General features: G+C 44.0%; 1 protein-coding gene across 1 annotated transcript in view; it reads right to left on the bottom strand.

Moving 5' to 3' along the window:
- LOC126356037 (heat shock protein 70 B2-like) overlaps positions 1-27,791 on the bottom strand; it is a 152,452-nt gene that overhangs the window by 93,546 nt on the left and 31,115 nt on the right. Inside the window, exon 2 of the mRNA XM_050006704.1 lies at positions 1,364-1,657. Coding sequence (XP_049862661.1) covers positions 1,364-1,657 — 294 coding nt within the window. The remainder of the gene's footprint in view (positions 1-1,363; positions 1,658-27,791) is intronic.

A 27,791-nucleotide genomic window follows, 5' to 3' on the forward strand; every position in this document is an offset into this window, starting at 1 on the left:
GGTAATAAAGTAGCTGCAGCAGAAGCTGCATTTGCATTTCATTATGTCAAGCACCATCATTCATACAACTCAAGTTCTTGCGCATCAAAAATTATCTCTCACGTTTTTAGTGACAAAGTTGCAGTAACCTTCTCCAGTGGTAAAACTAAAACAGAAGCCATAATAATTTCTATGGCAAGTCTCTCTTTTTCTATCAAACTGGTATTGATTACTTGATGAAATGGAGTAAGCCTTTGTCTGATATTAAACATTTTGACTGGATGTTGCTAAAGACTGTACCTTCATGGGAAAATGTTGAAAAGACGTTCAAGTGGATGCATGAAAACACAGGCTGTAAATTGAATGAGTCCCTTCTCTTTGACCAAGTACTGAAATTAAATTGTGTTTTGGGGGAGGTCAAAGATGAAAGTTTTGAGAATATGATGTCACATAAGAAATGGGTGTTCTTCATTCATAATTGTATTTCTAGTGAGCAGTATTCAGAGTTGCTGAAAATTGTGGAATTTTATTTCTCCATTCCCAGTCATAACGCCAATGTAGAGAGAGTCTTTTCCCTCATGAATTCTCAGTGGACAGAAGAAAGGAGTAGGTTAACAGTAAAATCAGTTGATGCAAATGCAGTACAATGAGATGGTGTTTGTTTACGGCAAAGCAGACAGAAGGGTTCGAGAGGCAGCACAGCTACACCAAAGCAAGTACCTCACAGACACCAACCACATCACAGAAAATTTCAAACCCTGTTTGGGCGTTTGTGTGAACGTGAGTCCTTTTAGACAGTCTAATATGCAGGGAGGCGGCAGACTATGCTTTCACCACATTTGGAGAGCCTTACTACAGGATAATGAGACGAAGCCTAGTGGAAGCTCCAGGGGGTTAACAGTAAAATCAGTTGATGCAAATGCACTACAATATGAAAAATGTAAGTTGCAGTGAATTTCATAAACTGATTGAGAACCAGATTATGTTGCTTTCATCTATTCATGGTTCTGAGAAATACGATTGGTATAAGAAAAGCTCAAATGATGACAATAGAACTTCGTGTACTGAATAATGTAATGCATATTCTTATTTTTTGTAATAAATGCTTTCTTAATGAAGCAGTTCTTCCTCAACTCTGGCTCATTAATTAAATGCACATTTCCCTTAGGTTATGGGCATGAGGATTCCTTATTCCTCTCATTTACTTCGATCGGCTACGGTGATCGTAAGTTTTGTCCTGGTTTTGGATTCCCTAGATACACCGTACTTCGCCAGATGGCCTTTTCGAAACGTCGTGCCGACACTGCGACCTACGGCGGCAAGATTCTGCCGAGGCGTGTGTAAGCTGTTAGAAGGCTGCTAGCAGGCTGCGAGAGCTGAGTACCTGTCGCTGCGAGTCGTTGAAGTAGGCGGGCACGGTGATGACGGCGTCGCGCACCGGGGCGCCCAGGTAGCTCTCGGCCGTGTCGCGCATCTTGCCCAGCAGCATGCCGCTCAGCTCCTCGGGCGAGAAGCGCTTCGTCTCGCCGCGGTACATCACCTGCACCAACGGCCGGCCGCCCTCGTCCACCACGGCGAACGGCCACAACTTGCGGTCCGCCTGCAGCACCGCGTCGTCGAAGCGCCGGCCCACCATGCGCTTCGTGTCGAAAATCGTGTTCGTAGGGTTCATCGCGGCCTGAAAGGCCCACCACGTCCTGCTTAAGTGCTTCCGTATGAGCTCATACTCGTCTGTGCCTTAAATCCAGGGAATACAACATGCTACAGACTTAAAATATACACTACTGGCCACTAAAAATGCTACACCACAAAGATGAGATGCTACAGGCGCGAAATTTAACCGACAGGAAGAACATGCTGTGATATGCAAATGATTAGCTATTCAGAGCATTCACACGAGGTTGGCGCAGGTGGCGACACCTACAACGTGCTGACATGAGGAAAGTATCCAACCGATTTCTCATACACAAACAGCAGTTGACCGGCGTTGCCTGGTGAAACGTTGTTGTGATGCCTAGTGTAAGGAGAAGAAATGTGTATCATCAGGTTTCCGACTTTGATGGAGGTCGGATTGTAGCCTATCGTGATTGCGGTTTATCGTATCGCGACATTGCTGCTCGCGTTGGTCGAGACCAAATGACTGTTAGCAGAATATGAAATCGGTCGGTTCAGGAGGGTAATACGAAACGCAGTGCTCGATCCCACCGGCCTCGTATCACTGGCAGTGCGAGATGACAGGCATCTGACCCCCATGGCTGTAATGGATCGTGCGGCCACGTCTCGATCCCTGAGTCAACAGATGGGGACGTTTACAAGACAACAACCATCTGCACGAACAGTTCGACGACGTTTGCAGCAGCATGGAGTATCAGATCGGAGACCGTGGCTGCAGTTACCCTTGACGCTGCATCACAGACAGGAGCGCCTGCGATGGTGTACTCAACGACGAACCTCAGTGCACCAATGGCAAAACGTCATTTTCTCGGATGAATCCAGGTTCTGTTTACAGCATCATGATGGTCGCATCCGTGTTTCGCGAAATCGCGGTGAACGCACTTTGGAAGCGTGTAATGGTACAAATGGTTCAAATGGCTCTGAGCACTATGGGACTTAACATCTGCGGTCATCAGTCCCCTAGAACCTATAACTACTTAAGCCTGACTAATCTAAGGACATCACACACATCCATGCCCGAAGCAGGATTCGAACCTGCGACCGTAGCGGTCGCGCGGTTCCAGACTGAAGCGCCTAGAACTGCTCGGCCACAACGGCCGGCAGGAAGCGTGTATTCGTCATCGCCATACTGGCGTATCACCCGGCGTGATGGTATGCGGTGCCATTGGTTACACGTCTCGGTCACCTCTTGTTCGCACTGACGGCACTTTGAACAGTGGACGTTACATTTCAGATGTGTTACGACCCATGGCTCTAGCCTTCATTCGATCTCTGCGAAACCCTACATTTCAGCAGGATAATGCACGACCGCCTCTTGCAGGTCCTGTAAGGGCCTTTCTGGGCACAGAAAACGTTCGACTGCTGCCCTGGCCAGCACATTCTCCAGATCTCTCACCAACTGAAAACGTCTGGTCAATGGTGGCCGAGCAACTGGCTCGTCACAATACGCCAGTCACTACTCTTGATGAACTGTGGTATCGTGTTGAAGCTGCATTGGCAGCTGTACCTGTACAAGCCATCCAAGCTCTGTTTGACTCAATGCCCAGGCGTATCAAGGACGTTATTACGGCCAGAGGTGGTTATTCTGGTACTGATTTCTCAGGATCTATGCACCCAAATTGCGTGAAAATGTAATGACGTGTCAGTTCTAGTATAATATATTTGTCCAATGAATACCCGTTTATCATCTGCATTTCTTCTTGGTGTAGCAATTTTAATGGCCAGTAGTGTAGTTATTTTAATGTAACACTACCTTTCTGCTCGTAGCTTCTCCTGAGCCTACATATCTACATTTACATCTGCTTCGATACCCCGCAATCCACCTTGCGGCACCTGGCGGAGGCTATCCCGTACCACTACTAGTCGATTCCCTTCCTGGTCCACTCGTCAACAGAGCGAGATGAGGCCTAATCCCTCTAGTATTATCTACGTGATCCTTACGCGCAATGTGTGTGTGCGGCAGTAGAATCGTTCTGCAGTCAGCCTCAAATGCGGGCGCTCTAAATTTTCTCAGTAGTGCTGCTCGAAAAGAACGTCGCATTTCCTTGAGTCATTATCATTTGAGTTCCCGAAGCAGCCTGTGTTGTTCGAATCCACCGGTACCAAATCTTGCAGCCAGTCTCTGAATTGCTTCGAAGCCTCCCATTAATCCGAACTAGTGCGGATACCAAACACGAGGACAGTACTCAAGAATGGGTCATACTAGTGTCCTAAACGCCGTCTTCATTACAAATGAATAAGGGTATCCTAACATCCTTCCACTAAACCGAAGTCGACCACCTGCCTCCCGTACTGCAAACCTGACGTTTTCATTCCATTTCATATCGTTTTGCAGCGTTACACCTCGACACTTAACTGACGTAGCTGTGTCAGGCAGCACACTACTAATTCTGTATCTTCACATTTCTGGTTTGTTTTTCATAGTTATCCGCATTAACTTACTTTCTTTTCCGCCACGACTTCGATGTCTGTCTTCAGAAGATTTCCATCTCATGTGTGATGAAACGTGACACATTCCGCTAAACAAACGAAGATTTATGCAATGTACTCCACCCCCTTGTCGCATCTTGGGTATAAAATCGAGACTTCAGCTTCATGACTAAGTTAGCGATAGGTGCTTGTTAGTCACTGCAACCTGCATGTATACATCTGCTTGACAGATGTGCTGTTTGCAGAGTTAGTGGCAGCATGACTTGTAATTTCACATGTCGGACGCCGCTGTTATGCGTTTATCTGTTTCCTTGGAAGTGGTTTCTCCGTTACTAACGCTCATTTTATATAGGACTGAGGTGGGCATAGTATAATTTCTGATCCGTAATCGGATGTGAACAGTGGACGCTATACATCTCTGGAAAAGCTACACTGTGCATGTATCACACAGACCCTCTGTTTTAAGGAAGTAGTTTTTTCGTTTTACAGTTTGTTACAGTAGTTTATCGTAGAGAAACCTGCAGTAAGGATGTATGTCATTCTCTGGAAAAAAAATTTCTTACATTAGAATATTAACAGCGCTGCATTTCAGACGACTGATTGGCAGACCGCGGCCATTAGCTGCTCCCTCCGGTTTCATATATAGGGACCCGCTCTGCCCTAGTCCAGTCAGTCTGGTACTCTCTCTGGATTGCGTCTCTATCACAGCGGTACTGCGTTCTGGTCGTTGCTCGTTATTGACATTTCCTGGCTCTGGTTCCGAGTGGATTTACTATTGGTGTCAGATGTGGGGTGTTGTGGTTCCTACAAGCCTCCGTTGTTTATCTATTCCTTGTTGTGTCCGTCCTAGTCGGTCGTTGTCGGTTGTTGTCGGTTGTTGTCGGTTGTCGTTGGCCTGTCGTCTGTAACGTTCCCTCTTTCTGTTTATTTAGGTTTGATTTGTTTGATTGTTATTCTTTATTTCTATTATTCGGAATCTTTTTTTTTATTAAATTGAGCCTGAAACTTACATAATAAATACTTCGCGTGAAGTACGATTTGCAGCATAAACAAAAATTAATTTCGGAAATGTAATCCACTGAATATTAAAAGTAAAGCTTTTGAACAACGCGCGTGACTGACTAGATACATTCAGAGGGTACGTACATTCGCGTGCGAGTGGTTGCGGTCTGATGAGAAATTTTCATTGTAAAATAATTTCGTCGTAACACACTCGGAGATTACGAACGTACATTCAGAGTAGAGGCACGTACGTTCTATCATTCCCCGTGGCCTGGGTAAAAGAATGGCAATTATTTAAATCTAAGAGTATTTCTTTTGCATCGGACTAGTATTTTTATAAGAAAAAGAAGATTGCAGGTTCTGAATGTCTCGGCAAAACGAATCGGAAGTAATTTTAGCGGCCACGAAAGGAAAGTAGAGAGCACAATCACGTACCTCTACTGTTGAGCAGCGCCGTTTTGAAGATCTTCGGTTCCATCTAAAACTCGCCTTCTCTGCTTAACATAAATACTCCATAGGCATGGGAATAAGGCTTGTTGTGCGATGAAAACAATATAAAACACATCTTGCGTCTTTTAACTCATTCATTTACCACACACACACACACTAGTAATTAGACAGTACGACATCCCACCAGCCCATCAGAACAAAAAGTAGTCGTTCATACAAGAAATAAAAAACGAAGGGCGAAATTGTTCCTATGTCTCTCAAAGATAAAAAGTTTACCAGATATTTCTCTGGTGTGTCACTGGAACAATTTTTCAGCACCTCTGCGATTAAATCACAATATTTTCAGTTCCTTTACACGTCCGACTCGTCCTTGTGTTTACCCGGTGGTGTGAGCTCCACCGCCGGCGGCTTCCCCGCCTGGCGGCTCCGATCCGCAGCGCAAGGCGTTCCCAAGGTTGGTTTTGGTTACTACACATGTTACAAGCTATCCTGCCTTTATAAATCGAGGTATGGCATTACCTCCGAATGACATGCTTTTTTCCAGACAAATACCGTGACACTGAATAAGGACGGTGATCGTAAGAGTGTATATTACCAGACCAGCAATGTGGTTACAGGTCTCCAACGGTGCGCCCTCGAAATAAAATTACCGAATTTTGAAAGTGATTTGGCTAAGGAGCTTGGTATGAAAACTGTATTTGCAACTCTCTCGTGCCACCGCTAGATATTCCTCCAGTATTTGTAACGCATTCTGTTTCAAAGCCATGTCAGAGGTTCTGTGATATATCCACAGGTGGTGGTTGATTGAGAATGGCCAAAAAACAGCAGTAGATGGCGTACTGATGGAGATCGTAAGAAATGTACACTAGCTTTTCAGATCTCTAGTGCTACGCTTTCAGTAAAAACGATATCTATGATTTGGAAGCAAGTCTTTCCATTCAACCACATACCAGGGTTGTATCCGATGGAGAAATCCTTTAATGATTACAGGCACAAGTGAAACATATTTCTAGCCTCTCATATCTTGAACCGAGTCACCTTTCTCGAACCTATCTGCTACAGTAAATTTCCAACATGGTTTTAGGTACTCCCTACGCATTTTTCAACTGCTGCCATTTCTGCAGCTTTGCGCATGTCATCGTTCCAATTTAAGTCGGACCTGAGCAGAAGTCGGAGAGAGATTCACCACCTTCTGCAACTCGTGTAGAAACATAGTGACCTGAGTTAGTGCGACACGGTCGTGTTCTGACCATTCGGTGGAAATGGGAACAAGTTGTCATAGCACTGTCAACAATGTACGATGTGTAAAGTCAGCACCAAGCGAAGCCTACTGCTGCAGCACTAGATAATATAAAAGACTGTATGGGGACTGGGAAGAGCACAAGCATTTTGCTACTGCACTGTGGTGTGTCCCCAAACTACGTACAGATACTACAGTCCGAAGCTGATACCCATCCCTCAGGGTCCATTCATGTCTATCAGTCCAACATGCTATCTTCGTTATTCTGCACCATCCAACAGAGAAAAATTACGAACTATAAAAGCTCCACTAACTTCATCCAATACAGAACTCGACAAGATTTTTCCCACATCTCTCTCCTACCATATATCGGAAACAAATACCAATGCATTGAGCACATGTGATGATCCTATTAAATATACAGTTATTAAACCTACTGCGCAGACCAGTTTAAAGTTTCATCACCTGTACTGTAGAAGGATGACCGTAGCCCACAAACTATAAGTCAAAGAGACCCTCCCTGTGACTCTGCATTGTTGTTTGAAACACTGTTTTTTTCTGCTGTAACACGCCTTGTAGACTGACATACATTTTGTTTTTTTTGTCATGACTTCGAGGTCTGTGTCAAGCTCTAAACTGAGGTTAAGATGTTCCGACCCATTGCTTCTCACAGAAAACTAGACGTAGCACGGTATAAGTCCTGCTGTTACTCCTGCTACCATAGCACACCACACACACTGGATGATTTTAAATAAAAGACAGTTACAACTTAAGGAAATGGGAAGAGTTTGATGGCATTGTGGAGAGTTTCCAAACTGCAGTCCGAAGGTGATTGACGGCCTCTACATTTAAACTCATCTGTTACAAGGATGGAATAGCTGATGGCTTTTCATTCCATTTCGACCGATTCCTCGTATTGCAGACATGTACTCGATGACTGTTTCAGTGCTAGCCACTCCCAGAAGGTGTTGCCCCTCCACCAAAACTCTTTCTCCAACTCAAACAAGCGATGTCAGTCAATCATTATGTGGTAACCAAAAGTGTACCAGTGGACGAATGGGATGGAAAAGACACCATCGATGTACCATAATATTAAGCATCACAGTTGATAGCTGAACAATTTTAGCAATTCTACAGTAATTTCAACCCCAGCCAATGATGCGACAGCATGTTTCCTCAGTTTCAGTATCATAGCTAAACTTCCCCTTCTCTACTTTGGGAGTATCATTGTGAATGTAGGTAGATGACTGTGCAGTACGTCCATTAGTTGTTAATTCTCGAACACATATATCATCAGAGTATACCAGACAGCACTCTACATATATTTAACACCTCGAGCATGGTGTATAATTTACGATCTATCTCTATGCAGATGGGAGTCAGAGAGCATTCTCGCAGTCTTAGGATAACATTAGAGACTGAAAGACCCCATCGCACTGTCTTTGACCAGCCTGCCCTGCAGCACCGTTACCGATTTAATCTGCAGCCGACTAGAAGCAGACTGTTACATTCCACGTCTAATGAATGAATGGAGCTTGCCGAGTCCTCGCCCATCCAAGTGCACAAGATTTCTCCAGATGTGCCCATGCCGAGGAGGTTAGGACTCCTTATCGATGTATAGTAACAGATTTGAAAGTGTTGTGATGTAATAGCAGACGTTTAAGAAGAACAAGAAATTGATGATTTTTATGCATGATGGAGCTCCAGATGGACGGAGTTCCGCTGCGCGGAAGAGCCGCCGCGGACGCGGAGTCCTCTATGGGCTGGCCGCGTCCATTTGTTCTGGCGCGTGTTCGACTTCCGCGGCGGGAGGTACTAGAACATATGTACTTTGATGCACCTGTAGAACCAAGGCCGCTTGTGACAGTAACATACAGTAGTTGTTGCGATCGGGTTTTTTAACATCTGGCGGTTTGTAAGACGATTACACATTTCTTTCTAAGACATAGTGGTAGCATTCACAAGAAAATCTTATGATACATGTCCATCCATCGCTGATTTTCTCTCATTATTATTTGTGAAGTATTATACTTAGCAGTAGGGGATGCTGGATAGGTTTATCAAGCTTATAAAGTATGTGTTTGCGTTCTGACATGTGCAAAGGAAATGACTATGTCCAGTCGTGAGGACAACCACAGGTGGAAACACAAGCGGCCAAAGACACTGCTAGCTAGGGCATAGCCACCTATGGTAAACTAACATACGCAAACAGCGACAAACGTCGGTAAGCCCCTGCATATCAGCGACACTGACTGGCAACTACCAGCTGCTATTAGAGCCGACCAACAGGCCACAGCAGGGACACCGACGAGCTCGCCCACAGGCGCACAAACAAACTGCCAACATTCCCTCACACTGTGTCCCCGGTATATGACCTATCGGACACAAGATCGATAACAAACCTAACTGTTGCAGGCTGCTGACGCTGAACGAGGACTCTGTACCAGCACCCAGCGCCAGCCGCCGAGCAACACAACGCACAACGCCAAAGTATCGACATGCAAGATACCCACTACTAACAAAGCCTATCCTTGCACAACCTATCGCAGGCAACAAGACAACCGCTACTGCTCTTACCACCCGACCTAACTATCGCAGAGGTTTTTTTCCCTTGGCTCTTGCCTTGGCACTTTTTTTTCCTCTGCCCTTAAAACAGCTACCCAACGTCAGATTTCGACCAATCTATCTCCAGATGAGCGCGTATTAATGGTTAATCTTAACCAGACGTACGCAAACATCGCAGTACCCACATCCTGCGACACCTCACTTTAGTGAATACTAACCCTTACGCAGAGATGGCAGTAGACCTTTTGTGTTTGCCATCATGCCGGTGTGGGCGTGGAGGGGCTCCACGACTTTTTATATAAAGTCGTAAGGAAGGTACGGATTTGATGTGGAATACTGTGATAGAAAGGGAAGAGTATGTCAGGTCATAAGAATGGTACAGATATTTCTATTTTCAGAGCTACAGCTGTCAGAAGGGTGTATTTAAGATACTTCACTCACTGTCGAATGTTATTCAACTGAGACTGCGATCATAGAATTTAAGTATAAGTATAGCCATCTAATATGTTTGAGACCATTTTTCCTAGGACGATTCTATGTGTGCTTGGCGAGCATCACCGGTGACCTGTGGCCAGAAAGATTCACGTTTCCCATTAATGCCAGGAGCTGTCCCAAGTAGCTGACTTAACCGTGTAGTCCTCTAGACGGCCGAATAGCGAACTAATACTAAGTATGTGTTGGAAAGCTTTCGTGATCGCGTGGATATTTGAGAAGATTCAATATGGATGTCCGTTTGCACTGGACCATTATTCTCTCCCATGTAAATTGTCTGGTTGACTTCTTCTGCATATTTCGCACCTTTATTTACTTGAAGGGACGTCGATTGTGGTGTGTGTATCTAGCAGGTGAAAGCCACGTTTTCTGGTTCTCTAGACACGAGAAACACCTTAGTTGACTTTGTAAATTATAGGGATGATTTCGAATCTGTTATATCACCGACATCGGTATTCACGAGAAGAAATATCTGTTTCTCTCTTTTTTTCGAATTTTCGTGTAAAGGTTCTTTGCAGATGGGATAAGTTTCTAGTTACTGAATGGTTTATATCACGCTCCACCTCGCTAAAGTCTTGGGTTTGTAGAGAAATAATTTCCAGTCTATATCTTCAGTATTATGTTGCGCGAGTGGTACTGCTACACAAGCAAATATTGCTATGTGCTTGATATCGAGAAGTATCGCGAAAATGGTGTGATATTCTGACAAACCATGCAAATACTGTGGAATACTGTTCTTGTAATCCCAGATTCTGGAGATGGGTGCAGAAAAGCAAGCAAGCAAGTGGGGCAGGAGTAGAAACAGTTGCGTCTTTGTATTGAGGGGAACCTACCCAGCCTTTGCACAACAGTTCTGAGTGTGACTTCAGTCCACTGACAGCGCTCTGGTCATGCATCAGAAGTGGATGACCACCCGACCTCGTGGGTGTATCTAGTGCAGCGAGGAGTGTACTTACGGTGCATGTTCTTATGCTGTCTCTCTTTGCAGTATATATACGAATGATGTAAATGTGTAGATTTTTTATCGTGCAGACAAACTGTATCTTTACTACAGCGACACAGTACACAGTGATATATTGCTAGGTTGGAGATTGGGTTCACATTCTAATATTCAAGCTCCCATCCTCTGTGGCAGAGCAGTGTAATTGTGGAAGAGTCTTTCTGTATTTGACGATCTGAAGGTCACTTTGCAGGGTTTACTTGCGAGTGCAAAATGGTGATTTGTAAAAAATACAATCATAATACTCCATTCATTCACAAGACATCCTTTGTGCCAGGACATAGGAGCATCTACAAAATGATTTGCGAAAACGATGGAGGCAAGGTATGTATGGAAAGTTCTGAGAAAGCAAATATTCAAAGACAAGGTGAAGCAGACCATCTATCTCTGGCTAGGATGCCGTCACTCATCCAGCACTGTGGCATTAGGACATCTCCAGACCTGTAGCAGTAGGATACCGAAAATTCCCGCCATTTTTCTCTTCTGTAAGAAAGTACTTCGAATTGTGTTTGTGTAATTGTTGTCATTTCCCTCGTCTGTGCTTAGATAGTGCTCTCTTTCCAAACAACAAAGATGCTTTTATGATTAACAGTATTTCCGCGAGCGTGCACAGACATGATGAAAGCTCTTAGTGGTGAGAATGTTTAATATTTCTGAGACGTATGTTGACAGCAAAAAATAGTTCAAATGGCTCTGAGCACTATGGGTCTTCTGAGGCCATCAGTCCCCTAGAACTTAGAACTACTTAAACCTAACTAACCTAAGGACATCACACACATCCATGCCCGAGGCAGGATTCGAACCTGCGACCATAGCGGTCGCGCAGTTCCGGACTGTAGCGCCTAGAACCGTTCAGCCACCCCGGATGGCTGTTGACAGCAGGACGTCACGATTACCAGGAAGGAAACACATGATGTCTCGTTAGGACCATCAGGAAGAATGCAATCGGTATTATTCTGGGCTATTTTCGTAAACAGGTCCTGGTCACTGTGCGAACATTTTGTGGCGATGCGTCAGCCACGCTGGGCAGTTAAGCACGGCTGGACGCAGCTCGCATGTCCCGTTCGGATCGCTAGGAACTGTGCACCCTGTGCTATTCTGGAACAGATTTCTATAACGTGACCTGCGACATCAGAGTCCGCAGGTATAGCATCAGCAATGATAAACACACATGCTGCCCAGAGGTGCCTTGCGTATGGGATCAGTGTGAGCGCACCTTGGAGTTCTATGATGTCAGTATAACACTCGAAGAACTCTAGCTGTATACCCGAAAATAGATGTGACTTTCATCTGCTTTCTGTGGGCAGCAGTGGCGTGAGAGCGATGGCTCATGCTGGCTTGTGTCCGGTGGTGGCTCATGGTGGCATCGACACACGTGCGCCTTTGGAGCCTCTGATACATTGACAATTGTTTGAAAGCGTTTTTATGTGCAACGAGTGTTTATGTACTACATTATTTCCGACTGTTGAGGAATTGTGACCGTGTTTGCAGAGCATTATAAATGCATTATTTCAGTGATTTACGAGTAGTTTGCAGGTCTGTATGCTGTGTACTGCATTATTTTGACGATTTACGGGTTGATTTTCGTGTCTGCACATGAGTGTACTGCATTATTTACGAGTAGTTTGCAGCTCTGTAGGCTGTGTATTGGAACCCCAAGCACGTCAGGGCGAGTGTTTTGCATCAGTGTAATAAATATACTATGTCAAATACATCCCTAAATAAATTATTCCAAAATGATTAAAGCACAGTCCTTCCTCTCTCCAGCAGCTCAGCACAGGCTGAGTCTTTTCCCGCCATTTTCCCCTCCAGACCGCCATCTTGGATTACATCATGGAAGGGACGACAGCGCCCTCTGGTGGCAGTACTGTATACTATGTCAGCTGGACTCTGGACCTCGTGGTGAACACACTGGATGGAAGTATTCCCTCAAATTGTTTAAATACAGACTGCCTGCAAAATAAAGACTTACATCCATCTTATCTAGACAGGCTGAGTCCTTTCCCCACAATATTCCCCCACCCCAGACCGCCATCTTGGATTATGTTATGGGAGGGATGACAGTGCCCTCCGTGGTGGTACTGTGTACTAGGTCAGTTGGACTCCAGATCCAATGGCGAACACACTGGATGGCGGTACTGCCTCTAATTGTTTAAATAAAGCCCAAATGCCCAACACAGGCTGAGTCCTTTCCCGCCATTTTCTCCACCCCAGACCGCCATGTTGGATTATGTCACAGAAGGGATGACAGAGCCATCTGATGGCAGTACTGTGTACTAGGTCAGGTTGGAGTCCGAACCCCATGATGAACACAGTTGATGATGGTGCTGCCTCTAATTGTTTAAATAAAGACTGAATATAAAGACTTATATTCAGCACAGGCCGAGTCCTTTTCCTGCCAATTCCTAGGAAGAGGTGGCGGTCGGTTGGCTTAGGTTAGTGGAGGTAGCCCAAGTGACCTATTTCCCCGCCATTTTCTTCGGTTAGTGGAAGTAGTCGTGGTGTGTTGCATTGTCCAGATGTAATTTGAACTTCCCTCCGGGGGGGTGTAGCAGGGGGCATGGCACTTTCCTACTGAAAGCCATCATTTTGGATAGCGGTACTTGCGTCATCAGCTGACGTCACAGCCGACATCTTGGATGATGTCATGTGCTGTTGCCAAGTCTACAAGCCGCCATCTTGGATGACGTAATCGCTGCCATCTTGGCTACATCTAGCAGCAATGGAGAGTGGTGTGACAAGTGCTTAGTCCCACTAATCATGCCTGAATGGGCACTGGGGGACGCCGGATTGAAAAGCAGCTTGTGAAATTTGTGCAAGTAAATGCAATTCATTATTAATGTACAGGTGACAGGATTTTCGGTCTCCCCGACATCAAGTTACTGTCGTGCGTCGTTAGTAGCCCACCAACAATGGTAATTATCTGAGAGTGTTAGGGAGTATTCAGCAGGAATTTTGTACGTCAGACGAGGGTTCGGAAGTTGGGGCACTTAGTTTGTGCGCTTCCTGTGGCAAAGGCAGAACTGGAGTAGATTTTCGCTTACACATTTCGTCTCGTTCGTTTCCGGACGTAGGGTACCCTGCCTCAGACTGGTACATTTACCCTCCTCCGACATCCCTGAAAGTTTGCAGTATTATCACGGAATCACGATGTGCGATTATGCAGGGTGTAAACGACAACTGTTTACAACTCGCAGTGATGTGGAGGAAGTTGAGACAAACAATTCTGATACACTACGCCTGGCGTCCACCAAGTCGGGAAAGCTTCAGATTGGACTACGAAAAACATTTAAGCTATACCGCAAGGATGTCGCATGAGATTTTCAGTATTCTATCGCTCATTTCGCGCAAATTATCAGCTCTAGAGAAAAAATGAATAGGAACTTTTTTTGTAATAAATTTAATATAGTTTAATTTTGCATCAGGACACGTTCTCGATCAAGGCCGCAGTTTTCGAGTTTTTCAAGAAAAATGTACAAAAGTGAACTTCAAATGCACCGCCACTGGTCACAATTTAGAGTGTTATTCATGGTATTCTCTCCTACTACTGTACAAAAATTTGCGCGACTACACGAATTGTAAGCCATATTCGACCTTTTCCGGTCTCCATTTACTGGACTATTTACGCCACCTGCTTATTCTTGCACTTACACATTGTAAAACTGACATTTGTGAAAATTTTGCCTAACAATTTTGTGAACTTAACTACCATAAAATTGACAAATCATTTAGTTTGTCTGGTCTTCTTACTACGAAACTACTGTTCTTGTAAGGGTCAAATTTAGATCGAACTATAATAGTAATTAGTTTCCACACAATGTTAACATAGGTTTTTTCTTTCACTAACTTCACGGAAAGTTTAGTTCTTAACGAAATAGCCGACCCCAAAAAATGTCAATACGGGAAACAATTCGTGTAGTCCCAAATTTTCGTGTAGTGGTAGGAGGGAGGCCATGGGCGACCGGTGGGGGATGAGTGTGTGGCCGGGGATGCCTTTGAAGGTCACTTATGCACGATTACCAGCAAAAACGTATCCCAGTACAAATTTAAACTACACTAAGTTTCCTACAAAAAAGGCCCTACTAAATATTTCGTTAATTTTTTAGTTCGCAAGAAGAGAGCGAGAGAATATTCAAAACGTAGCGCTACGCGTATGTGCTGTACCTAGGTGTTTATTGTAGGCCAATTTGAAGAAGTCTTCCCTCGTCATAAACTACAAGTGTCCTGTATCAAACTGTTCGTATCGATTTACTCTACACTACTGTGATACCTTGTAACATCCTGTATATTTCACGTGCATTTAACATATTTCACACATTTTGTTCACGTATTTCATCTGTATCGCTAGCAAATTTTGCCCTGCAACTTCATCTGAATTTTGAGGTAACTTGTATTTTTGCCAGTAACTGACGGTTGTTTCGAGGAAAAGGACTGTCGCTGGCAGCTGTCTGATTCTCCGCCGTTTTAAACAATGCGAATCTAACAGGGCTTTAATTATATCTTCGGTATTGAGCCGTGTGGCATGATCTTTGGTCCTGAAACACGCTGGCACAATTATTAGCTGGGAGTAGTGCTCATTGCCATGATACAGCTGATGCACTGAACAACGCAAATAGGAGACAGGTTGCGGTTAATACTTTTAGAACATTCTAAATCAACTACTGACATGAAAGAAGTACCAAAGGTCGTTTTCGGGCTTTTCCACATGTTGCCCCTTCTCATCGTCACCCCGCACTCCTAGCAATAGTACGGGTATCTTACTTCCACCGCATTTTTATGCAAATAATGAGCTACGTATACACAAAATTTGTTGAAACTGCGCCAGGCTTTCCTGAATTATGCTTTTATGTCATCCCTTATCATCCCAGACCCTCAGCTACAGGGAAGCAGAGGGTATTTTACTGTTACAGTAAATTTTTGCAGATATTAACTGATACGTGTACCAAATTTGGTAGAAATTCCCTTCAGCATCGCGGAGAGATGCTGATACGTAACTCTCTTTGCGTCTCTTCCACTCTTGACGACAATTCTTGGCATAAAACGTCATTGTGAGTGTCGCCAAGATATCTGGCGACCCCGAAAACGATGTATTTTTTGCAAATTTAGGACGTTATCGAAAACTTTTCCGTGGCACGTCTTGTCATCCTCATCCCCAGCCCTATTGGTGATTGCGGTATATTACCCCCACATTTTTATAGAAACAATACGTTATGTATACACAAAATTTGATTGATATAGCTCGAGACGTTCCTGAATAAGGCCTCTGAGTCACTCCCTTTTCACACCCACCTCTATTGGTGGTAGGTGGTTCTTCGCGGGCGTGCGCACAACTCACCAAAGTTTCATATTAATCGTACAAGTGGTATAGGAACGCATAGAAGACGTACAAGCAAACAAATCATTTTTAGGGTTCCGTATCTCAATCGGTAAGAATCGAATCCGTTAAATGGGAGGTTCAATTATATTAAATTCCCTGAGGATATTAAGAAGAAGCAGACATGCATTAACGTTCAAAATGAAAATCATAACGTTTGGCGATACAGTACGGAACCGCGTGACTGCTACGGTCGCAGGTTCGAATCCTGCCTCGGGCATGGATGTGTGTGATGTCCTTAGGTTAGTTAGGTTTAAGTAGTTCTAAGTTCTACGGGACTGATAACCTCAGAGCCATTTGCACCATTTGATAACGCTTGTTTTGCATGGTCAATCCTGGCTTGTGAATGAAAAATTAATCAAAATACAGAGCACACATCTCGATATGGAATAAGTCTTAACATTTGTGAATGTCCTAACTTTGACGGTATCGAGTTCCCCGTAAGGATTCAGGACATCCCAAAATTTGAGGCACAAAATCCCAGAATATCGGTTCACGTTTATGGCCTGAAGAAGAAGCAGAAAAGCAAGCCAGATGAGCACGAGCAGCATGCTATCGCTGGACCACTCCATTTTTCTAAACATGCAGGTGAGCGTGATCTTCATGTAAACATGCTGCTCTTCTCTGAAGCTGATAATCAACAGTATGTATGGATCAAAGACATGTCCTGCCTCCTTTGGAGCCAGTTGTTGAAACATAAAGAAACACATTTGCTTCAGATGTCTAAAGAACTTCTCAGAAGAAAAGTATTTAAAAAGACATCTGACAGACTGTGAATCCAAGGAATCAGTACATGTTGTAATGCCTACACAAGAAAAAAAGTTCATTAAATTCAAGAACGGTCACCGCTAGGGGCAACGTCCGTTTGTTGTATACACCGACTTTGAATGTCTCCTTGTTCCTAGCACTTGAAGTGAAGGGAACCCCTTGCCTCACATACCACCTACACGCAAAAACACGTACCATATGTGGCGACGTACCAAGCTGCATGTTCATATGGTTCCAAGTCTTAACCACTACGAATCATAAGTCGGGGATAATCCTGCTGTTTGGTTGTTCACTGAGCTTGAAAAACTCTCGTGGGAAGGAAATGGATATGCTGTGTGGCTAGGGCCTCCCGCAGGGTAGACCGTTCGCCTGGTGCAAGTCTTTTGAGCTGACGCCACTTCGGTGACTTGCGTGTCGATGGGGATGAAATGACGATGATAAGGACAACACAACACCCAGTCCCTGAACGCAGAAAATCTCCGACCCAGCTCGGAATCGAACCTGGGCCGTTAGGCATGACATTCCGTCGCGCTAACCACTCAGCTACCAGGGGCGGACTCTCAGCACCAATATCCCCAAACCGACTCGGAGGTGGATAAGAAATTATACGATGATGCGGTTAGCTGTCATATTTGTAGACTGCCATTAGACAGAAAAGCTGAAACTCCCCGTAGAGGTCATTGTCATCTTACAGGGAAGTTCCGTGGTGCAGCTCACAACACGTGCAATTTGAAGTATCAGTTGCCATGACACATACCCGTTTTTTCCATAGTTTAAGTGGGTATGATGCTCGCTTTCGAGCTGAGCAATTGGTTAATTTTGGGTAGTAGAAAAATCAGGTCAATGGCCTGCCTGAGAGTGTTGAGAAGTATATTTCATTCTCCAAACAAATGACGCCAAAAATTATGCTCCGCATCCTTGACACGCTACGTTTTATGCAGGCACCACTCCAGAAACTGGTTGAAACTCTACGTCTGGAGGATATGCATATCACCTGATCTGCTTACCCCGACGAAGAAAAGTTTCAGCTTGTGACTAAGAAAGGAGTTCCCCCTATGAGTATCTGAACAGTATGGCGAAACTCGACAAAACCAGGCTATCCGGCATACCTGCATTTACCAGAACTCTCACAGGCGATGTTATATCTAGTTCAGATTATGAGCATGCCGTGAATGTCTGGCAGGCATTCAACATTCCAAATTTGGGTGAATACGCAAGACTATACATGGACACCGATGAGCGCTTGCTTGTGGATGTTTTTGGAGAAGTTCTAGAGTGTATGTATGGCCATGTACTCTCTGGACCCTGCCTTCTATTACATGGGACTTGAGTTGCCCTGGGACGGAATGCTCAAGAAAATGAGGCACAGCGTCAAACTTGTGACTGATGACGATATGCTTCTTTTCTTTGAGCGCTTGATCTGTGGAGGACTTTGCCAGGCACATAATTCACGTGTGAGTGTGGGGCTTAACGCATCTCTTGATTCAAATTATATTCTGTATTTGAATGTGAGTAACTTATACGGGCATGCCATGATTTAGCCAGTGCTGGTTGGTAGGTTTCGATGGGTGCCCGAAAACGAATTAGAGGGATCAGGTGGAAAAATATTGGGCTGGTAGCTGATTCTGATGTAGGGTATGTGGTGGAGGCAGACCTCATATACCCCGTTAGTTTGGATGAAGTGACAAGCGACTTGCCATTATGTCCAGAGCAACAAGCTCCACAAGAAAGTAGTATTCCTAAACTGATGACCACTGTTGTACACAAGCAGAGGTATGTAATTCATTATTGTAACCACTAGCAGTGCCTCAGCTTAGTGATGAAGCTGGGTAGAATCACCTAGGCTATCTCCTTCAATCAGTCCCCCTGGTTGAAGGAGTATATTGAATCAAATACCGAAAAGAGGGCGGGTGCGACTAGCGACTTCGAAAAATATTTTTACAAATTGATGAATAATTGCGTTTTCGGTAAAATCATACAGAATGTAATAAATGAATGCGATATTTTGATTAGGACCAATGGGGCGTAAGAAAATGCAATGCCAGACCAAACTTTAAGCAGGTCACAATTTTCAGTGAGAACTTTATTGCTGTGAAAATGTCAAAGGATCCAGTAGAGTTTACGAAACCAATCTATTTGGGTATGTGTATACTGGACACCTCCAAACTCTACATGTACTGCTTTCATTATGAGTTGCTAAAACTCATTTCGTGGAACCAGTTACTTTATATGGATACAAATAGCTTCATGTACTGAGTTAAAAACTGCAATCCGTATGAAGTATTTAGGTGTCACAGTAATTAATTCGACACATCGTGATAAGCAGCCAATAATCCTTACGGTATTGTACCTCAGAATAAGAAGGTTAACGGCTTTACAAGAGATGAGGCGGATGGATTGCCGATTGTCGAGTTTGTGGGTCTAAGATCCAAAATGTATGCATATCGTACAATAGGTGGAACCAACCAGAGGCAAGGTAAGGGTGTGCGACTTACGGCACCATGTGTCCTCACAGACTACTTGCAGTGCCTGCATGGTGGAGTTGGCGCCGCCACAACCACCACATTTGGTACAGAAACCAGTATTCGATCGCCAGCTCGTGAGGTGTACACTGTGCTGCAATCTAAAGTCGGATTGTCACCTCATGACGAGAATTTGTGATGACAAGATCGAAACCCTACCGTACTCACACAATTTACTTGAAGCACGAGAGGGGATGGGGGACTCCTACGGTGTGAATGAGAATGTGTGAGTGACTGGTTGAGTGAGAGCTTGTACCTAATAGTATGGCTCTTTTATCATAGCTGAAATATTGTATGTGTGATGTATAGCACACCTGCATGTGTGAGTGCATATGTGTGCCCGTGTGTACGCTTGTGAGTGCATTTGAGTGTGGATGTCTGTGAAAATATGTACAGCTTCTCTTCTCTTGTCGTCTAAACTATTATTATCGTCCACGTTTCACTTCCATACATGTCTACACTCCATACAAATACTTTCAGAAACGACTTCCTGACACTTAAATCAATACTCGATGTTAACAAATTTCTCTTCTTCATGAACGCTTTCCTTGCCATCGCCAGTCTACATTTTATATCCTCCCTACTTCGACCATAATCACTTATTTTGCTCCCCAAACAGCTTTCATAAGAAGACGCAACAGTATTTTCACACATGTCCTTCTTGTTGAACTGATGGATAGCAGGACACCCGTAGAATTCCAGGTCTTGAATAGATGCAAACTTGAAGATTCGCTGCATCCATGTGATCTTCTCCTCGCCTTTGGCGTAGATGATGGTCTCAGGATGATCGAATATTCGAAGTGACGTCATCTTTTCTTTATGAGGTTTACCAGGATCGTGCAGTCGAGTCCATGAAAGAAGCGTGTTACTCACTTTGCACTTCTCGGTGTCTTAGCACAGTTCACATCCTTGAAAGGCCTCGGTGATGCAATTCTTGCTGAGGATGTCTCTATTATACCAGCATCTTCAGTATGTGCTGTGAGTCTACACTCATCATCACAGTAACCTTGAAAGTTGGCATTTCACACTGCAAGTTGTCATTGTGAAATGCTCTGGCCACGCCACAGCACTTGGTCACTTATACAGCACGCTGCACAACATCAGTAAGTGGGCAATAGTTAATCGCATTGTCATATAGAACTAGAGCATACACTTCGGTGTGTTCTGGGAAATTTGATGAAGATTCAAATTCGATTCGTACATCTATTCGTCCTGATTTAATTATCTCATTCTGCATAAAACAGTCTATCACGATGATTGGTGCCAGCTCCTTGAATTTCGATGGACTGAGTAGGCATCTCACCTCTTCACCAATAAGAAGCACGAAACCTTGCACAGACGTCAAATGCTTGACTGTATACATTCTGACCTCACAGTAGCAATAAACTGTCATACAGATCGAATTCGGAATTCAAGTAGACTCTGGCATTAGTTAAATTACAATTGTCAAATAGGGTGGAATCATTTGCTAAATTCCCCTTATACAGGTCTGGAATGCAAGTATGATGAATCTTGGTGTTTTCAGCTGCACTGAGGTTTTAATAGCCCATGTTTGTCTGTTCAATGTTACTAGCACTGGGTACTCAGAAACCTCCCACGAGTGGAAAGTTAATGGTAGATATGAGTAGGGGGGCAAGAAGGATGTAAGTCCATTTCGTTACTGTGGGTTGCCTACTTCATCGGCACGTTTGCACTCAGGGGCAAACCTATTGTTCTGTTAAGTGCCTTTCCATGTCAACCTATTGTTCTGTTCAGTACTTTTCCGTGTCAACCTATGGTTCTCCTTTGATTGACAGGTACTTACCCTATTGTTCTGCTAAATGCGTTTCCATATCTCTGCACTTAACCTATTGTCCCCAACCCCCTCCCACTCCCCTCCTCCCTCAGGAAGAGGATGCAGGTGCATTTTGTTAGGGAGGATTGCCTACATGAGGGGCAAGTATGCACTCAAGGGCAAACCCATTGTTCTCCTTTGATTGACAGGTATGTAACCTATTGTTCTCCTTTGACTGACAGGTCCTTGCCCTATTGTACTGTTAAGTGGTTTTCCATGTCACTGCACTTATCCCATTGTCCCCCACCCCCTCCCACCCCATCTCCCTCAGGAAACTCCCAACCACTCACTGCTACAGGTACACTTTCAGGTTTGAGTTAACATATTGTTCTGTTAAGTATTTTTCCATGTCACCTCCATTTCACTTTTGATTGACAGGCACTTAACCTATAGTCTTCCTTCCCAGTCACATCCCCTTCCCCGATCCCACACCCCCCTTGCTGCTACAGCTACACCTTCAAGTCTGAGTTATAGCAATAGGCCCCTCTCACACTTATCAATTTGATTGACTACTTAATTAAATTGATTAATTAGTTAACCTCTCTGGTGGTAAAGTGCTACCGCCCCCTTCCACGCACCCCCCCCCCCCCCTCCTGGTGGTAAGTTGAAATCCTGTCAGGACAATGCAACCTCTACTAACCTCAGAAAATGGTGGGATAAAAGGGCACGTCCACTAACCTAAGTCATCCAACCACCATCTCATTCTAGGAATTGGCGGCAAAAAAGACTCAGTTGATTGATCATTTGGAGGGTATTCGATTGTAACGTATGGAATATTGTTTAAACAATTTAGGCATTGTGTGGAGTATTGTTTATTTTTAAAAAAAATTAGGGGATTCAAGGCATTGTATAGAATATACTGAAACTGATTGATAGGAAGGATCTCATAACAGGAAATTCAAGGGTATATTGTTTATTAATAAAAAAAAACAGTTTGTGGGCTTGGACTTCCCTTGCTCATCATTCCTTGCTGTCTGGAAACACATAGGTCTTGTAAGAAGTAATTACATAGAGAAAACATGATGCACAACCTGATGTTCAGCACTGTGTATCTTATCCTAATGTTTGGGCCTTTGTTTGCACTTTGTTCTGTTAAGAGGTTTTCTATGTCACCCCCATTTCCTTAAAATATTCTATCACCATTGATAGCTGGCCATGTTGGCCGAGCAGTTCTAGGCGCTTCAGTCTGGAACTGCGCGACTGCTGTGGTCGCAGGTTCGAATCCTGCCTCGGGCATGGATGTGTGTGATGTCCTTAGGTTAGTCAGGCTTAAGTAGTTATAAGTTCTAGGGGCCTGATGACCTCCGGTGTTAAGTCCCATAGTGCTCAGAGCCATCTGAACAATCTACCGCCATTGATACCAAATTAAGTAATTAGTTATGTCCTCCCACCATATTCTGGTAAACTTTTCGAATTTCTCATGCTTTTGAACGCCATTTCCGGCACATTCTTCTTTGCCACACACCCCCTTAAAGTTTTGTACTGCATTTTACATTTAAAAAATTTGTAAATTAACCTAGTGTTCTGCACTTAACCTGCTGTTCTGCTCCATGTCACCCAATCATGCATCACCTTCCCGTTAACTACTGTACCGCTAACACGACACTGATATAAAAAATTTATGCAAATTAATTAAATCGGCATTCTTCACATGTATGGGGTACTTTTCCTTAATTCGCAGCATCCTATTGGTCAGTGAAATCGATGGAATATAGCCGCCGCCACGAGCCACCTCTGGACGCAAACCACTGTGAGCCATCACTCTCATACTGCTGCAAGTGAAAGTTGGGTCTATTTTCGTGCATACAGTTAGAATTCTTCAAGTGTTATACGGACATCACAGAAGCCCAAGGCACGCTCATGCTGGACCCATACGTGATGACGAGTAGCTGTGGTACGGTCGAGCACTGAGATGATTCAATGCTTCCCAGAAAGGCACAGGGTGCATTGCTCATCAAGGAACAGGTGAGATGCGTCTAACAGTGCTTCAACTGCCCAGCATGACTGACACAACGCCGCAAAGTGCCCGCACGTAGCTACAAACCCTCGCAAGCGCATCTAACAGGGTTCTCAATCATATAGTGATGTCACGTGACTATGTAAAAAATAAAAACCGAGACGACCTCGCGGAAATTCTATAGTGTCCCAGAAATAGTTAACGACCGCTTTCTTTATGTCTCAGCTTGTATGAACGGAAATTCTTGTCCTAACAGAACCTGTTTACGAAAATAACGCAGAATAACGTCGAATGCAGTCTTCCTTGTGGACCTAACGTGGTATCCAGTCTATCACGTGTTATCCTTCCTGTTTTCAACGCACACAAACGTTCCCTCCGCTGTGTAGAGGCTCCCATATCCCAGCACAAAGGATGTGAATGAATCGAGCATCATGATTGGCTCTCAGCGAATTTATCAACCGAATTACTGATGCCGCCAGTATCAAAGCACCAACCACCTTGTCTTTCTTTCTGTAGAGGAGACTTTCAGCAGTTAGTTTACACAGATCGCCATATTGCACTGGCAATTAAATCTTACAAACTACCATACATATCGTGAAATACAGAAAGACCCTTACTCGTTTACACTGCTCTCCCACCGAGGACAGGAGCTTGAATATTAGAGTGTGAAACCGACCTGTGACCCATCAATATACAGGGTGCGTTCCGAAAGTAATGCAATTATTTTTTTAAAAGTAATTTATTGAACAGATTTGCACAAACACTTAAAATTCTTCAAAGTAGTGTCCTTGGGCCTCTACACATTTTTTCCAGCGACTCTGCCATGACCGGTACGCGCCCTGGAAGGCGTCTTCTGGGACCTCTCGCAAGGTCTTCGTCACGGCGGATTGGATCTCGTCTATGGACGAAAAACGGGTTCCTTTCAGGGCTGACTTAATCCTAGGAAACAAAAAGAAGTCAGCTGGGGCGAGGTCAGGACTATAGGGGGGGTGGGGCAGCGTTGGCACCTGCTGTTTGGCCAGGAACTCGCGGACTCGTAGCGCGTTGTGGCAAGGCGCGTTGTCGTGATGGAGTTGCCAGGTAGCGGAGATGTCCTTTCTCGTCCTGACGACCCTTTTGCAGAGTCTTTCCAGCACATCCACGTAGTAGGCAGCGTTAACTGTCTGTCCTTGAGGAAGAAACTCCTTATGGACCACTCCTTTGCTGTTGAAAAAGACAATGAGCATTGTTTTCACTTTTGATTTGCTCATTCTTGCCTTTTTGGGCTTAAAGGCCTTTAACCACCTCGAAACTTGTGAGTAGGACAGAGCAGAGTCCCCGTAAGCCTCACGAATCATTTTGTTAGTCTCCTCAAAAGATTTGTTCAGTTTAGCACAAAACTTAATCGCGTAACGTTGCTCGATCCCATTTTTTCCGTGACACGGTCGGCGCGCAGAGGTTTACAATAACAGACATCCTGCCGCTTCCACAGCTCGGAGAGCACTGAAACCGGTTTCGCGGCAAAGCTTAGCGTCCCCCCCCCCCCCCCCCCCCCCCACCTACTCCATGTGGCCCGCTCCCACTCCGACTACTAGGAGCAGCGCGGGAAGTTCAATTGCATTACTTTCGGAACGTACCCTGTATCACCGCATGCCCCACAAAACGTCAAATACGGAAAGACTCTTAGTCAATTACACTGCTCTCCCACAAAGGACAGGAGCTTGAATATTAGTGCGTGAAACTGATCTCCAACTCAGCAATATATCACCACGTACCGTGTCGATGTAATAAACATACAATTCGTATCCTGTGCCAAACAAAATCATCCCTTTTATATCATTTGTACATATACCGTGAAGATGGACTGTACATTATATATACTCCTCACAGCACTAGAGATTTACTCGCAGCCAACGATCACAAGTCATCCACCCCCAACGCGCGACCAGAGCGCCCACAGTGGACTGAAGTAGCTCTCCGAACTGTTCTACAAAGTCGGGATCGTTTCCCCTCGGCACAAACACGTTAGTGTTTCCATTCCGAATCTGCTTCCTTGCTTGCTCGCTTTTCTGCACACATCTCCAGACTCGGGGATTACAAGAACACACATATTTTCGCATGGGTAGCCATAATATTATGCTATTTTCTAAGTGCTTCTCAATATCAAGCACTAGGCAGCACCCTACCGATCGCTAGCGCAACATAATTCCCAAGATATAGACTGGAAATTATTTCTGTACAAACCCGAAACTTTAGCTATGTGGAGCATGCTCTAGACCGCTGAGTAACTAGAAACAAACAAACGAGAAATGATATTTCCACCCACGAATACTGATCTTGTTGATGTAACAGATTCGAAATCATCCCCATAATTTACAAGGTCAACTAAGGTGTTTCTCATGTCTAATGAACCAGCAAACATGTCTTCCACATACTAAATGCACTCCACATAATCGATCTTCTGTCAACTAAATAAAGGTGCGAAATGAGCAGAAGCAGGCAACCGAACTGGAGGGAATAACAGTCCAGCACAAACGCACCTCCATACACAATCTTCTCAAATTTCCACTTGATCACGAAAGCTGCCCAACACATACTAAGTATTAGTTCCCTACTCGGTCGTCTAGAGGACGGCAAAGTTAACTCCGATACATTCCTACACACCAACAGGCCTCTGCAGTCGGACAGCTGCTGCTGTTAATGCGAAACGTGAATCATTCCCGCACAGGTCACCAGCACTGCAAGCCAAGCACGCAATGGTAGAATCAATCATCCTAAGAAATCGGTCACACAAAACAAGTTTGTTTGTGTGGCCATCCTCCGCAGCAAGCATATAAATACTTGTTTTGTAAATAAAACTGCCTTTTCCTGCTGTTAGTTACTTTATTTATCCCGTACGCGTTTCCCTTCTCTTGTTCTAAGCCATCATCAGTGGGATCTATAACGATACAGTTTTGTTGTTATGGATTATCAAACAGTTCACTTCACGATTTTTTGTAAAAAAGTAATTACTTGCGATTTTCTGATCTGCGTTTCCTCACATCTGGTCTGGAGGTCGCACTACCACTTTTATCACCGCAATATAATCACATCTTTGTGTTGTCGCCTTCCACACACTATTCACCATGCTTCTCACTCTTATTTGTGGTGGACTGTTGTTCTTTTGTCACTAGATAGAACTACTTCATCGTACACTGCTTTTGACAGCGTAAATATTGCAAATCCATTACATGTATGATCTTCATTGGTATGTTTACCTATTTGTTGCCAACCTAACGAAGTATATGTTCGATACTAACTTCTATTTATGATGTTTATAACGTGTGTGTGTGTGTGTGTGTGTGTGTGTGTGTGTGTGTGTGTGTGTGAGGGAGAGAGAGAGAGGGGGGGGGGACAGAGAGGACGTTTTTTGTTTTTTTTTGGGGGGGGGGGGGGGTGGAGGTGTACTAGCTGTTAGCGCGTGGCTGAAAACTTTGGTGGCAGCTGTTTTGACTTTTCGTTTCAATATTCTGTGGAGGAGTTCATAAGTGAGTGTAAAGATGTTGGGTTTTATTATTATTACATTGGACAGTATTATTATATTATTACTTTTTTGGAACGTTATTCTATTATTTTATCTGTTAGTGTAAATAATGAATTGCTTGGCATGTGTATTTGGTCATTCAACAGGATTTTCCCCTCTGCTTTGGTTTTACGCAAGTAGTAATTTCCTTGCATGGTCAGGAGGTGTTTTTTTTTTATTTTGTTGATTCTAATAATTTTCATGTCATCTTCTCTAGTGGTTGGTTTGTGGTCATTTTCTCTTAGGTGTTCTGCAAATGTGGTGTGGTTTGTCCCACATTTCCAGGCTCCCCTGTGTTCCTTGTATCTGATATCAAATGTTCTCCCTGTTTGCCCTATGTATGTGCGTTCACAAGTGTTACACTGTAGCTGATATATACCTGCTTTCTGGTATATGTCTCTGTTTTTTGTCAGTTTTGGGGTGTAATTTTGTATAGATTTATCTGTTATGTATGCTATGTTTATTCCCTGTCTTTTGAAAATGTTGGTGATTTTATGGGTGAGTTTGTGTTTGTATGTTATTGTGTCCATCTTGTGTTTTCTTTCATCTTTTTCTGATTATCCATCGTGTTTGTTATGGGGCTGCGTGTTTGTGTTTGGTTCTCTTGCGTTGTTGTCTGTGGTTAGGAGCTTTCTGCTTTTATTTTACTCTTAATTTTGTTGTTTAGCTTTGTGACTGTGTTATTATTGTAACCATTATTTTGTGCTATCTGCATTATTATGCCCAGTTCCTTTTGGTAGCTTTCTTTGGTGAGTGCTACCGTGTTGAGTCTATGGAGCATGTGTCGAAGTGCTGCTTGCTTTTGTGTGTGTGGGTAGTTTGAGGACTGGGGAATGATATGTCTGTTGCTGTGAGTTTACAGTAAATTTCAAACATATGCTTATTGTTTTGTTCTTAGATTGTTATATCCATAAAGTTAATTTGGTTGTTCTGTTCTCTTTCAATTGTGAATTTTTTATTTTT

The sequence above is a fragment of the Schistocerca gregaria genome, chromosome 1 (assembly GCF_023897955.1).
Source record: "Schistocerca gregaria isolate iqSchGreg1 chromosome 1, iqSchGreg1.2, whole genome shotgun sequence".
Taxonomy (NCBI): Eukaryota; Metazoa; Arthropoda; class Insecta; order Orthoptera; family Acrididae; genus Schistocerca; species Schistocerca gregaria.